The 13,391-nt window shown below is 57.9% G+C and overlaps 4 protein-coding genes across 4 annotated transcripts; all 4 read left to right on the top strand.

Annotated features, from left to right (window-relative positions):
- Positions 1 to 1,183: 1,183 nt before the first annotated feature.
- On the top strand, positions 1,184 to 2,398 carry LMXM_31_1230 (putative ADP-ribosylation factor GTPase activating protein 1; the record flags this gene model as incomplete). The annotated part of the gene is made up of 1 exon (XM_003877918.1): positions 1,184 to 2,398. One exon carries the CDS (start codon positions 1,184 to 1,186, stop codon positions 2,396 to 2,398), a length of 1,215 nt encoding a protein of 404 aa, XP_003877967.1.
- A 1,137-nt stretch (positions 2,399 to 3,535) lies between these two features.
- LMXM_31_1240 (conserved hypothetical protein) lies at positions 3,536 to 6,268 on the top strand (the record flags this gene model as incomplete). The annotated part of the gene is made up of 1 exon (XM_003877919.1): positions 3,536 to 6,268. The coding sequence occupies one exon, from the start codon at positions 3,536 to 3,538 to the stop codon at positions 6,266 to 6,268; it is 2,733 nt and encodes a 910-aa protein (XP_003877968.1).
- Positions 6,269 to 7,889: 1,621 nt separating this feature from the next.
- LMXM_31_1250 (cysteine peptidase, Clan CA, family C19,putative) lies at positions 7,890 to 9,119 on the top strand (the record flags this gene model as incomplete). The annotated part of the gene is made up of 1 exon (XM_003877920.1): positions 7,890 to 9,119. One exon carries the CDS (start codon positions 7,890 to 7,892, stop codon positions 9,117 to 9,119), a length of 1,230 nt encoding a protein of 409 aa, XP_003877969.1.
- Positions 9,120 to 10,191: 1,072 nt separating this feature from the next.
- Positions 10,192 to 11,628, top strand: LMXM_31_1260 (conserved hypothetical protein; the record flags this gene model as incomplete). Its single annotated transcript, XM_003877921.1, has 1 exon — positions 10,192 to 11,628. The coding sequence occupies one exon, from the start codon at positions 10,192 to 10,194 to the stop codon at positions 11,626 to 11,628; it is 1,437 nt and encodes a 478-aa protein (XP_003877970.1).
- Between the last annotated feature and the right edge of the window lie 1,763 nt (positions 11,629 to 13,391).

Below are 13,391 nucleotides of genomic sequence, written 5' to 3' on the forward strand. Positions count from 1 at the left end.
AGCAGCCGAAATGCTAAATTGTGCACATCAGCCGTTCGCTTCGCCCCGAACAGCGACCCGCGATTTTCCGTCTCGTTGACAGGCCGGACTCTGCGTTGCATCTCACGACCAAGCCGATGTATATTAGTGGCGCACGTGTGCCGAATTCATGGCGCACCCATCAGTGTTTGGGGCTGTGTACTGTGTCATGATGAATGCCCCCTTCCTTTGGCACTTGCGGGCGCGCACACCTCCTGATGACTGCCAGCGCCTCGCACTGAATTTGCGGGGCATGAGTGCAGCAGAAAGTATTGCCAATCAAAAAAAAACGAGTGAAACCACGAACGCGTGACTTCGACGCACTTCCTCCCTCGCGGTGAGTGAAAGCAGGGTGTGATGTGGTTTAGCTGCCGAGCACGAATGCGAGGAGACTCAGCGGTCACCTTCATGCTCCAATGCCCTTCCAAGTAGACTTCCTACCCCCCCCCTCCGCACACATGACAGAGATGTCCTCGCATCCATCGCCGGCTGCGAGTCAACTACTGCAGTAAGATGTCTCCTTTGTCTATCATGACCGTCGGGCAGCGCGCTCGCACAGTGCGCATTCTTCTGCGCGATGCTTCCACAACGCTGCACCCCTCACTCTCTCTCCCTCCGTTGCCTTTCTCCTTCGCTTCCTGCAGCATGTGGAGCTTACTTCACACCCTATCCCCCTTCCTCCCGCTCTTCGCCGCATCCCGTGTTTATCATTCGAAAAACGTCTTGTGTAGGCCTTTAAAGAAAAACAAAAGAAGAAAGCGAATGGCTGCCCTCGCCCTGTAACTCATTCGTTAGCTCGCCAGTCATCCTCCGCTGCCGTTGATTAGGAAGTCACTCTCTGTGGTTTGTTGTCTTTATCATACTGACTCCATTGCGTTTTTTTTTGGGGTCTTCCCCCTCCCCCACGCCCACACACACGCCATCCATTTTTTTTCGCGGCGTCAGGGGCTCTCTGTGCATCATCTTCGACCTAGTTAGTGTCTCCGTCGTGTGGCGGGTGACAGCTTTTGCTCTCTCGGCGCTCACAAAGTCACATAACGTCGCATGCGGGCACGTTGAATCCCTCTACGCATTCACCCTTCCAGGCTGCTTCTCCTCCACCGTTGGCGTGCACCCACCGTGGAACGCAGAGCATACGCATCTCCCTTCTGTTCCTCTTGCACCCATGGCTGGTCGCCACTACGTCAGCCCCGAGGATGAGCGGGCATTTGTTTCCATTTTTGCCAAGGACCCTGAGTGCAGCGAGTGTTTCGAGTGCGGAGCCCCCTCCCCGCAGTGGTGCGATGTCATGCACGGCACCTTCATTTGCCTAAACTGCAGCGGGCAGCACCGCGGTCTCGGTGTGCATCTGTCGTTTGTCCGCAGCTCCACTATGGACGGCTGGATGAAGTGGAAGCCAGAGAAGCTGCGTCAGATGGAGCTGGGCGGCAACCGCCGCGCGCGACTGTACTTTGAGGCGCACAAAGTACCAAAGACCCCCTTGAAAGCCCGCTACGAGTCGCTCCCAGCTCTCCGCTACGCAGACATGCTCGAGTCCGAGGCGCTTGGCAGGCCTTTCAACGAGGCGTCCTGGCAGCCGCCAGCCTGGTACACGCGACTCAAAGCCGCGGCGAGCCTCTCAGGGCCGTCCCCAACGTCATCGTACCCGCAAACGGACCCAAGCCGCTTCGCCGGTGTTGGCTCGAATGGGCATCCGCACGTGATGCCGGGCAGCGGGGGCGGCGACAGTGAGTGGTACTCCGCGCTCTACAGCGGATGGAGCGCCGTGTCGCAGAAAACAGCCGAATTAGCGCAGCACGCCACGAAAGCAGTTCAGAGCGCCGACGTGGAGGGGATGCGCAGCACCTTGGCGCAGAAGTGGGCGGGCGTTTCAGCCACAGTGTCCACCTACGCCGCGGACCTGCAACAGCGAATAGCGCAAGGCAGCGCCCGCGACAATGACGACGGCCTTGACCGCATGATCCAAAACGCGCGCCAGGCGCAGAGGGAGAGCGGCGTAGACAGCAGTGCTGCTGTCCAGAGGCGATACGGCCACATTCAAGGCAGCAGCGGCGACGGCCCTGGCTTGGGCGTCGCCGTGCAAGCGAAGCCGGTCGGTGCTGCCTCACTTGAGTCCTCGACAGTATACCAAGGGCGAGTGCTGTGGCAGAGCGCGTCTGCAAGCTCGCCAACGGAGAGCGCCACTGCCTCTGTGTCGTCTGGTTGGGGCTCACCCACTCGAGCCAGTCCCAGTACCGCACTTCCTCAAATCCAACCGACAACGAGCCGCCCCGTGAACCCGCTCGGTGGAGGAGGAGGTGGTGGTGGTGGTAGCTCCTCCCCTCCTGCATCGCAGTTGACGAAGAAGGACGAGTGGGCTTGGGATGACGAGAACATCTAATGCACCCCTGCGAGTCATGAAAAGGGACGAGAAGCTTCGCCGCGTGTTGCTTGTGTGGTGGAACGCACACACACGTATGTATAGGTGCATACACACTTGGTCTTCTCGTGTGTGTGTGTAACTCGCCTTCCCCTCTCTGCGTCGCACCGCAGTCGTCTCTCCGACTGTGACTCTCTTCGTTTGCAGCAGGACGCGGGCTCTACAGCGACGCGGTGCTGGCACACATCATGTTGCAAGTGAGAGCTGGGCTGTGCGCGCGCCCGGCGCTGTGTGTGCATCTTCCTACCTCTGTGTCGGTGTACGTGTATGTGTGAATGGCCTGCTCGATACGCTTCATCTCCACTTTGCATTTCTCTCTCTGTGTACCTGTGTGTCACTCAGGGCATCTACTCCTCCTCTTTCCCTCTGCGAACCACGCCAGCACTCCCCCCAATCGTGTCGCAAAAACCGCTGTTGCCCTCGTTGGTTTGACAAGCAGCCGAACAGTGTATTGAATAAGGACAACAGGAATGGCACCGCAGACGTGACAGGGCGTGCCCCTCCCTCTTCCAGTGCCACGAGAGAAAAAAAATGCCGTAGCTGTGATTCATGGCGATGCAGACGGGCTACCCCGCCTCCGGTGTTGCAGATGAACAGTCTGTCTCTTCCGGGAAGCGGAAGACGATAAAGGAAGAGAGGGAGCGGTGTACCGCAACATCGAAAGCCACTCACCCACCCCACGTGATGGCGCCTTGGGGACACCGTCATCTCATTTCGATATGGGGATATATATATATATGTACATACTTCTATGCTCCTGTATCGTCTCACGCTTCTTCTCGTCGCTCTGTGAGCAGCGCATGCGCTGCACTCGTCAAAGCCGGCAGCCATCATTCATCGGTGTGCATACACACACACACAACAACAAGGGTATGGTACGAGGAAGCCACGCTGACGCTGTGGTGGCTCTCAGTCAGTCTCTCTCTCTCTACGCGTGTGATAGTCTATGACCTTCCCTGAAGCGCCGACACGGGTACGAGAAGCAGCACACGCAGCAGCGCCTCGAAAACCTGCATTCTTTTCTGGCTGCTGTTACCTCCGCTATTTCACGCCTCTGCTCGCCAGTTCCAGTGAGTCACCGGGCGTTTGGTCGAGAAAATGGGCTCCCTGTTTCAGTTGCGCGACTTCTGGTACACCTCCTTTCCAGGGGAGGAGTTCAGCCCTTCCGCCGTGGTCCTCGCCGACCCAGATGTCAGTAATCTCTTTGACAAGATTGTACTGGGATCCTACCAAGGCATGCTGCGCATTCTGAACCCGAGTGCGATCGAGGGCCCAATGCTGCCCAGCGATGTGCTGCTTGAAAAGAAGTACGATAAGCCTATCCTGCAGCTGGAATGCGGCCCTTTCCGCCCCTTCAAGTCTGGCGTTCCGCCGAACATTCTGGCGGTGCTCTTTCCGCGCACGCTCATGTTCCTCGAGGTTACCGCGCACGGCAGCGACACCGCTGGCAACGACCTGTCTGCGGAGGTGTCGTCGTCGTCCACCGCGGACGCGCAGCTGCGTCATCGCTATCCGCACGGCAGCGGCTCCAATTTGCCGGACGCCTTCTCCTCGCTCAAGGAACTGGGTGCTTTCTACACCCTAACGGTTCAGAGCGAGGCTCACCTCCAGTCCACTGCCTACAACTTCGCATGTGGCTGCTTCGGCAACAGTGACTACAAGATGGTCTGTGTTCAGTCGATGGATGGCCTGCTGACGATTCTGGACTACTGTGGCGTGTTATACCGCACCTTTTTGCCGCAGAATCAATTTCTTATTCCTGGCCCGCTGCAGTACAGCATGCACCGGGATGCCTTGCTGACATGCAACACGTCCATGTTTCTGCTGAGCTACAGCTTCAGCTCTCTGGTCTTGAACAGCACCGCGGAAGATGTGGCGGCAACGACCGGTGGCGCCGTGACCGCGAGTCGCTTCTCCAGCCTTTGCCCACTGTGGACGTTCAATCTGGGTGAGGACGCGGTCGACATCGCGGTATGCCGTCTTACGCGTGGGTTGACGCGTGAGGAGGCCGATGTTGTGGTGCTTTGCACCTCTGTCCTGTACGTCCTGAGCGAGAGCGGCGCGCCGCGCATGATCCGTCGACTTGACGTGGAGGCGTCAACCCTGTGCGTATACCCGCTCCCAGGCATCCAGTACGACAACCTACTCGTCGGAACCTTCAACGGTCTCGTGCAAGTCTACTCGGACACGGAGCTGCAGTGGAGCGCTGCTGTCGCCAGTGGTGCCGCTCCGCTGCAGCTGACGGTCGCCACGCTGTGCGGCGTTGAAGGCATGATTCTAAATCTGGCCTCCGACAGCTCCCTTAGCATCAACTACCTTGGCACCGACCCCGTCGATCAGCTACCGGAGTCGCTGGAGACGAAGTCCATCCCCTACACAGAGATTTTGAATGACCTGAAGCAGTATGAGCAGCTCATTCATCAGTGCACCAGCGATGCTGCGAGTGCTGCCGAGGACGGCGACGAGGATGACCCGCTCGCCATCCCCGGCATGTCGCTCTCGTCCACGGGTGAAAAAAGCAAGAAGAAACGGGGTGCCAGCAAAGCGGAGGAGGAGGCAGCGTCGTCAGTCATCCAGACGGCAGGTGCGCCAAGTCCAAGCAATGCCGGTGTCGCGACGTCCCTGTCCATCACAAGCGAGTTTTCGCGCATCAACACAACTGACAACAGCGCCGAATTCACCGTCACACTGCAGACGCGCCAGAACCAGGTCGAGGCGGTCTCTCTGGTGCTGCAGGCCGTATCGCCATTATCGGCGACGCCGTCTCAGTGCGTCATCGAGCAGATTACCCCAGGGCGCAGCATTCAGCGCACCTTCACGGTCCGCGCCGTTCAGGACAGGGACCTGATCATTCCCTCATCGCTGGATGTCGTGGTTGTGGCTGTGTACCGCGGTCAACGTCGCGAGTACGAGACGATGCAGCACGTGGCACTGGCACCGCTCCCACTGGTGGCTCGCCCCGTCGCCCCCGTCAAGAACACGGCGTTTTCCATGCAGCTCAACACCGACCAGCGCCAGCCACCGTCGCTCATTGACGTGTTTGCTGACATGGTCCCTCTTGGACATGTGACGGTGAACGTCCTCTCGCTGCACTACCTGAACGGTGCGGATGCAACGGTGCTCGTTTCCAAGAATGCGGCGCGATTCAAGCTGCAGGGATCCACGATGGAGGGATTGTGGCTGCTTGCCGCGGAGCTCACGCGACGCGTACGACGCTGCTGCAATGGCACTGTTCCATTGAAGTTCGAGATCCCGGATGATCTACCAGTGCCTGACTTCCTCGGGGTTGTGGACACGCACTGGGCGATTCGGCGCGAAATGGTGGCCGCCTCGGCGGCGCTTGACGACGCTGCCGCGCTTTTCCGCGCCGTGGAGAAGCGACTGTTGGCACGCTTCCGCGACCGCAGCCCAGCTGACGCGACGGCGTTGGGCGTTCTTTTTCAAGAAGGCTACAGGCTGCTCAGGGAGAGGGCAGATGCGGTGACGCGGGCGAAAACGCGGCTGCGACAGGCCTCGGCCATGCTGAACTGCTGCGCGCAGCTTTTCTGGTTCTGCCTGGAGATCAAATCCCCATCGCTTTCCCCGCAAGACGCGGAAACCCTCTCGGCGCTGTTCCGCTGCTCCGTCTCCGATGACGACGACGGAGGCTGGGAGGAGGTGACAGAGGCGGTTCTGGCAAAGGTGCTGAACTTGAAGACAAAGAAGGTGGCTAGTAACACTCTCGAGCTCTCCTCCAGTACCGCGAACTTAAAGAAGCACATTGGAACGCTAATAAGCATTGTGCAGTCTGGCCAGAAGCTCGGTTCCGCAACACAAGGCGGAGGGGCTTGAACGTACTCTGACTATGAATGCAACGGCCCCAAGACGACAGTCCTCGCGGTGCCATTCCGGACAGCAAGCTTTGTGGAATCGAGGGCCCTTTATCCAGCCCCACCCACCCCATTCCCTCTCTCCTCCCCAAGCCTCCTCGCCAGCATCTACCACAGGACGCACGCTTTTGGGTTTTGGCAATAGATGAATGAAAAACTGCGATGGGTCCTTGCGTCTGATGCGGCGTCTGCATTAGTCGTTGCGGATGCCAGCATTTGTATATATATATATATATGTCTGTGTTCGGCTCTTGCTCGGCATGATCTTTTATGCTTTCTCTGCGCCGCCTCACCGGCGTTTCACGCCCTCTCATCGATGACGTCATGTATCTCTCGTCGGGCGTGCCTGAGTTGGATCTGGGACGTGCGTGCACGGCTTTATCTCACTCACGCTTTCGATCAAGACGAGAAAGTGAACGTCACATTCGGAGTGGCGAGGAAATAGGTGACGGCTCGGAGACAGAGAGGTCACTGCCGGGCTCTGCATTCGTGCTACCTGCCACTGCTGCTTCGCGGGAGTAGCCCTTAACAGGTGTGGTTTGACGTCGGACACCCTCTCCGCCTTGCCGAAGAAAAAAATGCAAATGTGCCGACATGGAAGAGCGGCAAAGGACTCACAAGGCGGTACGTGGAATTCGCTCTGCGGTCATGTGCGGCCTCCTTTGCTGAACGTAGCTCCATAGCTTTCCTAAAACGACGGCTTTGAGTCGCCGCCCCCTACCCCCTACTCACGCATTTGCTACCAGGTGGACGTGCATCTCCTTCCTGTCACGGATGTTACGCTACGGTTTCAATTCTAGCGGCCATGCATTTCCAAGGCATCTTCCTTCCCCTTTCTTGCGCGGCGTGATTGCTTGCCTCTCTGGTCGGTGGTGGACGGTGTGCTTGTGCACGTGCGGGTCTGTGGGTGTGGGTGTGTGTCTGGGTGCACGAAACACTGGTGCCAACGCCGATGTACGCCTACTACACTCATTATGTGCGGTGAACGGTAGCACTCGTACATACATGCTCGCAGAGACAGAAGAAAAAGAAACAAGAACTCAAGAGGCGCGCTGCCACACAAGTGCGCCGTAAACAGTCTTTTATAGTTTAGCAGGGCGGACAGGGGGGAGGGGCACTGGGCGCTTGGCGGTCAACCGGCGCCCTCTTGTGTATCTCTCTCTTCCTCTGCCGGTACCCTGAGCCTACCCTTCTGGTGTAGCCCAGCACCGATGGGTGGGCCACCGGGGTCACAGGTGTCGCAGAAGAAACCAAACCGACCACGGCACAAACAACAGGAAGGTGTCAGCGAAAATGGTGCCAGTGCCAATGGAACAACGGCGATCGTCTCTTCCAATGGCTGCCGCGTCGCAGCTATGCAGGCTGCTGCGTCGTCGTCACCGTTTCAGCCACCACGCCAGCCTAACGTGTACACCGACTGTGCGCCGCTGCGAGAGCTGTACGACCAAGTTCGACTGAGCGAATGTGGCGCCCACGACAGCGGTGTCAGGGGCGGTGGTGGTCGACAGCGAAAGCGGGAGGGAAAGGGGCGTCCCATCACGCTTCAGCAATCATTCAACGAATTGCCGTACCCGCGTGGGATAATGAATAACAGCAACTTCTGCTTCATGAATTCGATGCTGCAGGCACTCATGTTTATTCCCCCCTTTGCGCAACTGTCCGTCTCCGTCAGCTGTGATGCGCAGGTACGCCAGCTGTGCCCCACACTGGCGACTCTTGGAAAGTGGACACTTCAGTACTGGAAGCCCGGTTTCACGCGGCTACCGATGATAGCCCCAATGTTGATGCCACGCATGCCTGCGGGCGCCAAGAGCAGTAATAGCGGCGCTCCTCGGTCGGCCGTGATCCCCACGTCGCAGCGGATCCTTGACGGCTCTGTGCAGGAGGACGCGCAGGAATTTCTCCAGAAGTTGCTGGAGCGTGTGTATGAAGAGCTGGTGAGTCTCGAGGAAGCTTTTCAGCAGGCCGACGCGTCTGAGGCAGCTACGGAGAGCGATATGGGGTCGAATGCCCCTGCTGTCGCGGCGAGCAGCGCCAGTGGTGATGACCGCACCGATGCTCGAGACGACGCCACCACCTCGACCTTCCAGAAGAAGGGCTGGACGTTTGTGAAGGGAAAGGAGAAGCTGGCGGTGCGGGAGTACGAGGATGCGCAAGGGCAGTCAAAACTAATGGCCAGTATCTTTGGTGGCACGCTGGAGAGCCACTTGCAGGGGAAGCAGCGCCAGCGCAACCGTGTGTCGGTGCTCATCGAGAAGTACTACTGTCTCCCCGTCGACGTTGGCTTTGCGCCCGAGTGTACGGTTGAGCAAGCTCTCGAGCGGACCTTCATGACAGAGCGCATCTATGACAGCGAGCATGAGCAGCACCTCAAGAAGACGCTCCGCCTCGGTCATCTGCCCTCTATTCTCTTTCTGCAGCTGCGCCGCTGGGCCGTGACGCGCGAGGGCGAGCTCGTGAAGCTCGACAACGTTGTGCGTATCAAGCGCACCTTGCTGATTCCCCGCACCATCTGCGGTGATGAGACCCTGGGCAACACAGAGCGAACGTACCGTCTCTTGTCAGTGGTGTGCCACCGCGGTGACGCCGTTAGTCGGGGGCACTATGTCACCTACTTGGTGCACCACGCCGCGACCCCAGCGGTCCTGAAGGTGCAGTCGAGTGATCCGGGCAACAAGGACACTGCGATCCTGCGCTCGCCGCCTGACACGGCGACAGTGATTCTCTGTAATGACGCCAACATTTCTGTGTGTCCAGCAAAGAACATGGAAAAGGAGACCATGTACTTTCTCGTCTACCAAAAGACAAGCTGATGTCCCCCTCGCCGTCCGGCCCCCCTCCAACCTTGAACGACGACGGTTGGTTTGTGTCTTGCGTGCGTTTTGTTGTTGTTGTTGTGCGTCGCGTCTGTGTGTGTGTCTGTGTGTGTGTGTGTGTGTGTGTGTGTGTGTGTGTGTGTGTGTGTGTGTGTGCTCGTTGCTGTCGGGCAGTGGTTTGAACTTCCTGTGTGCTCGTTCTCGCCTCATAACAAAAAAAAAGTATTTTTTTTCTCTCCTTTCTTCGTTGTGCCTTCACGGCTGTTTTAACTGCCACATACATCGTGTACCTGTATTCACGTTTCTTCCCCACCCCTTCCCCTCCCCCTCTGGTTGGACCTGCACGTTCGACAAAGCATCGCGCTCTTGCTGAGGGAGAGATGACGCGACCGCTTTCCGCACGTTTCCCTTCTGCTTGCTGCGCAGCTCGTTTGCTGCTTCTCTCCTCACATGAAATCACAAAAAGGAGAAGGCGTGATGTTTTGCTCGCTCGCTCTGCCGCGGCGAGTGTTACGGTCAAGGGGCGCTATGCACACAGAATGGTCTGTGTGTGTGTGTGTGTGTATCTGCACAAGTGTTTCTGCATGTTGCCGCTGCTCATCAATCTCGTCTATAGTGTCTCCACTTCTCCTCCCCCTACCGGCCCACACTACTTCATGTGGATATTCCACCCCACGCACACGCCTTTTCGACGCAAACCGGCAAACAGTGCCGCACATTTTCTCGCCTCTCCGCGCTCAATCGTTGGGCCATCAGGTCGCCTCGACTCTAGAACACCGTCTCTTCCTCGTTGTCCCGTTCCGTCTCTGTTTTTCTTTGCGCGTGTGTGCTCTAACCGAAGTTCGAGGAGCCTTTTGGTTGTGTGTGTGTGTGCTCGAGTTTGCCTGGTGTTGTCGTCACAGCAGCTGTCGAATGACGCATACATCACTGCCACTGTAATTCTTACTTGGAAAACAACACACGGAAAAGACCACAGACATCGGCGAGGTGGAAGCGCAGCCGCGGGTTTCATCTCCTCCGCTCCCACCGACTTTGCTTACTTCCCGCTTTGCAATCCCGTGAAGGCATCATGTCCACGTTTGCCCTTGAACCTTTGCCGCTTTTCCAGCCCATCACGGCCACGTCAGAGGAGCGCATCACGCAATTTTTGGAGACGCTGAGGGCGCAGCACAAGTCAGGCCTTCCGCTGCTCTTCCAGCGCGCCTGGAATCGCGGCACATCGGACTTGCCCACCCCGCAGAATGACCTTCGTCTTCTGGCATACGCCTTCCTCGTCGCGCGACACTGGAGCGTGGAGAAAGCAGTGAAGATGGCTAACGGTGCGTGTCTCTTCGTCGAGAAATTCTTCACCGGCAATGAATGGTTCTTGCCGTCTGCCTTCTCGATTCGCGGCTACGATCAGACCAGCGTGGCGGCATGGACACAGCAGCCCTTCGGAACAACGAACACGCCGCTCTACCGGTGCATGCAGGCGATGACGCCACTGGTGCATGGTGGGTTTCACTACTGGGACCGCCGTGGCCTGCCGGTGGCCTACTGGCTTGTAGGACGCATGGATACGCACTCGCTCCTCCGGAAACTGAAGCCGCAGGTCCCGGTTGGCACCACGATCGAAGAGTTCTTCCAGCTTTTTGGAGGCGGCATCATCGAGACGGGCTGGGCACTCTGCAGGTACCAGGACGCCGTTCTCACAGCCCACCCGCAACCCGGGATCGACATGGGCGCGCCGCGCCGCAACTTCTGCACCATCGTCGTGGACTGCAAAGGGCTAAACTATAGGATTATCGACAGGCAGCTGCTGGAAAAGACAAAGGCGACGCTGCAGCAGATGCACTGCGTGTTTGCCGACTGCATCCACCGTATCATTGTCGTGAACTGCCCGCCGATGGTGAAGTTTGCTTACAGACTCCTGAAATCTGCCATCGGCGAGGGTGTGCAGCAGAAGATCACATTTGTGTCGCCCGAGAACACGGCGGCGGCGCTCGACAGCGTCGTCGGTCTGGAGCGTGTGCCGGCCTTTCTTGGCGGCCACTGCCATTGTGAGGGCGGCTGCATCGCCTCCTACAACCCGAACGCCACCTTCACGACCGCGGAGGTTGACGACGAGGGTGACGCCACGACGGAGGACATCATCGTTGGCCCTGGCAAGAAGCATGAGAGAGTGTTCGAGCTGCAGCAGGGCGAGGAGGTGATTTGGGAGTTCTCGACGACGAAGGGCACCGATGTACGCTTCTCCGTCATGTTTTACCCGAAGCAGCAGGGCGTGACGGCGCAGTCGAAGGGTGGAAAGGTGAGGGTACGCATCGACAAGTCAGCGAAGCGCACAACGACCGAGAACCCGGTGGTGAAGCAGGAGAAGCTGAAGGATGGCGCAGACAGCTACATGGCCCCTGAGGACGGCATTCTGCAGCTCGTCTGGGACAACTCGAAGTCGATCGTGAGCGACAAGGGCATTCAGATGCGCATCTACAAGTCGGAAGCAATGATGGAGTCGCCCGATGACTAAAGCAGTTGAGTACGCGATGCATGGCGTGCATTTCACCTTCTCTGTCGCTGTTGTGGTCTTTCTCGAGTCCCTCCCGTGTGCACGTGTCTGCGTGTGAGATATGTGTGTGGGTGTGTAGTTCATTTGGCACTCTCAGCGCCGTCCTGGATGCGGGCAGCTACCCCCCCCCCCCCCACACACACAACACCCTTTCATGCGACAGGCTTTCAGTCAAGGGTCGGAAACGGAGGCGCACACCGAAACAAACAAGCTGCGCCGATGCCAGGGCGGCATTTTTCCACTGGTTGACCATGGGGTGCGATGCTGCGTCCTACCTCTCCCCCCCCTCCATTCGTGTAGATGTGTCTCCTCCTTCAGCTTGGCAAGTTCGGCCGTTTTCGCTGTGTCTCACTTCCGTACACGCCAACCGCCGTCTTGCACGCGTCCCCCCTCCTCCCCCGTTCGCCTTACGTCTTCACGAGTGTCTCTTTCTGTAGCGGCGTACTTCGCGTTTTTTTTCCTTCGCGGCTAGCGCGTGAGAACACACGCATACAATGAAAAGGCCCTTTTGTCATGAACCGGTGAGGGACGCGGCGTCGCATGCCTTGGGTGTACATGTGTGTGTGTGCGGTGCTTTTGCTGGCGGCCCGCGCGCGTGAGTCACCTCCTTTGTGTTGTTGTTTAGTGTATGTGTGAGGGTGTGTGGTCTGATCTTCAAACGTCCTTCTCGCTCTGTGGACCATGTTGGGCATGTATGATATGAGGTGTCGCGGTGTTTTCTTTTGTGGAGGGAGGTTTGGCGGTTTTGTGTGCCGTGTTCCGTGCAACGTGCAGTGTCTTTTTTTTACTTGTTAGTTTCCCAGTTGCATTACGGAACGCAGGGGCTTGAAGGAACTCGGGTGGGGGGATGCACGGCATCCTAGCAGGTTGTGCGGGGGTCCCCGAGAGGCCAGACGCGCAGCTGGCGAAGTGCCTCCTCGCGTTCATCCGGCACGCGCTTCTGCCAGCTCCTATTACCCACACGGCAGACGCCGGACACTTTCCGCCCTCGAGCAGGACCCTGGACGCGACTGGCTTGGATGAAGGCGTGCGGTGCACCCACGTGCCCGTCTGACGCCCGAGGCACATCACGTGTGCGAAGAAGGGACGCGAGCAGCTTGTTCGACGCATGACCCCGATTTGAGGGCAGGGCTGTTGGAACTCTTCTTGGAGGAATGACACGTGGAAGAAACAAAATGTACGTACATGTGTCCGTGTGCCGTTCTGTGTGTATACTGTCTTCTTTTATTTTACTGTGTCGTGTACTGCCCATGTGTTTACGCAACCCTTTTCTTTATTTCGTTTTGTGTGTGCGTGGCCATGCACATCATAGGTGATCCGCGCTTGTGCGTGTGTGTGTGCGCGTTGGCGAGTGCCTTGTATTCTTCATTGTGACTCTCTTTGATTTTTCCTTTACGACCTCCTTCCCTCCCCATCCACGTCTCTCCGTGCCTTCATGATGTGCATACCCATTCATGTTTATCACTCTTTCTATTTTTTTTTCTGGCGTGCTCTCCTGCTCTGTGTCGGCGTGTATACTTGCGTCCACCCGCGCCGAACATCCGTGGCATGAATGACAAGAGTGCTTGGAGATGCGGTGGTGTCGCAAACGAGGGGCATCTCGTTCTCTTGATACCTGTACGTCCTTTGCGGCACTTCACAGTGTCCATACTACGCACGCAGGCACGACGTCACAACCGTTGAGTCTTTGCCACTTCCTCTTCTCTCTCGCTGTGTGTATATGT

Source organism: Leishmania mexicana, chromosome 31 (genome assembly GCF_000234665.1).
Source record: "Leishmania mexicana MHOM/GT/2001/U1103 complete genome, chromosome 31".
NCBI classification, from domain to species: Eukaryota; Euglenozoa; class Kinetoplastea; order Trypanosomatida; family Trypanosomatidae; genus Leishmania; species Leishmania mexicana.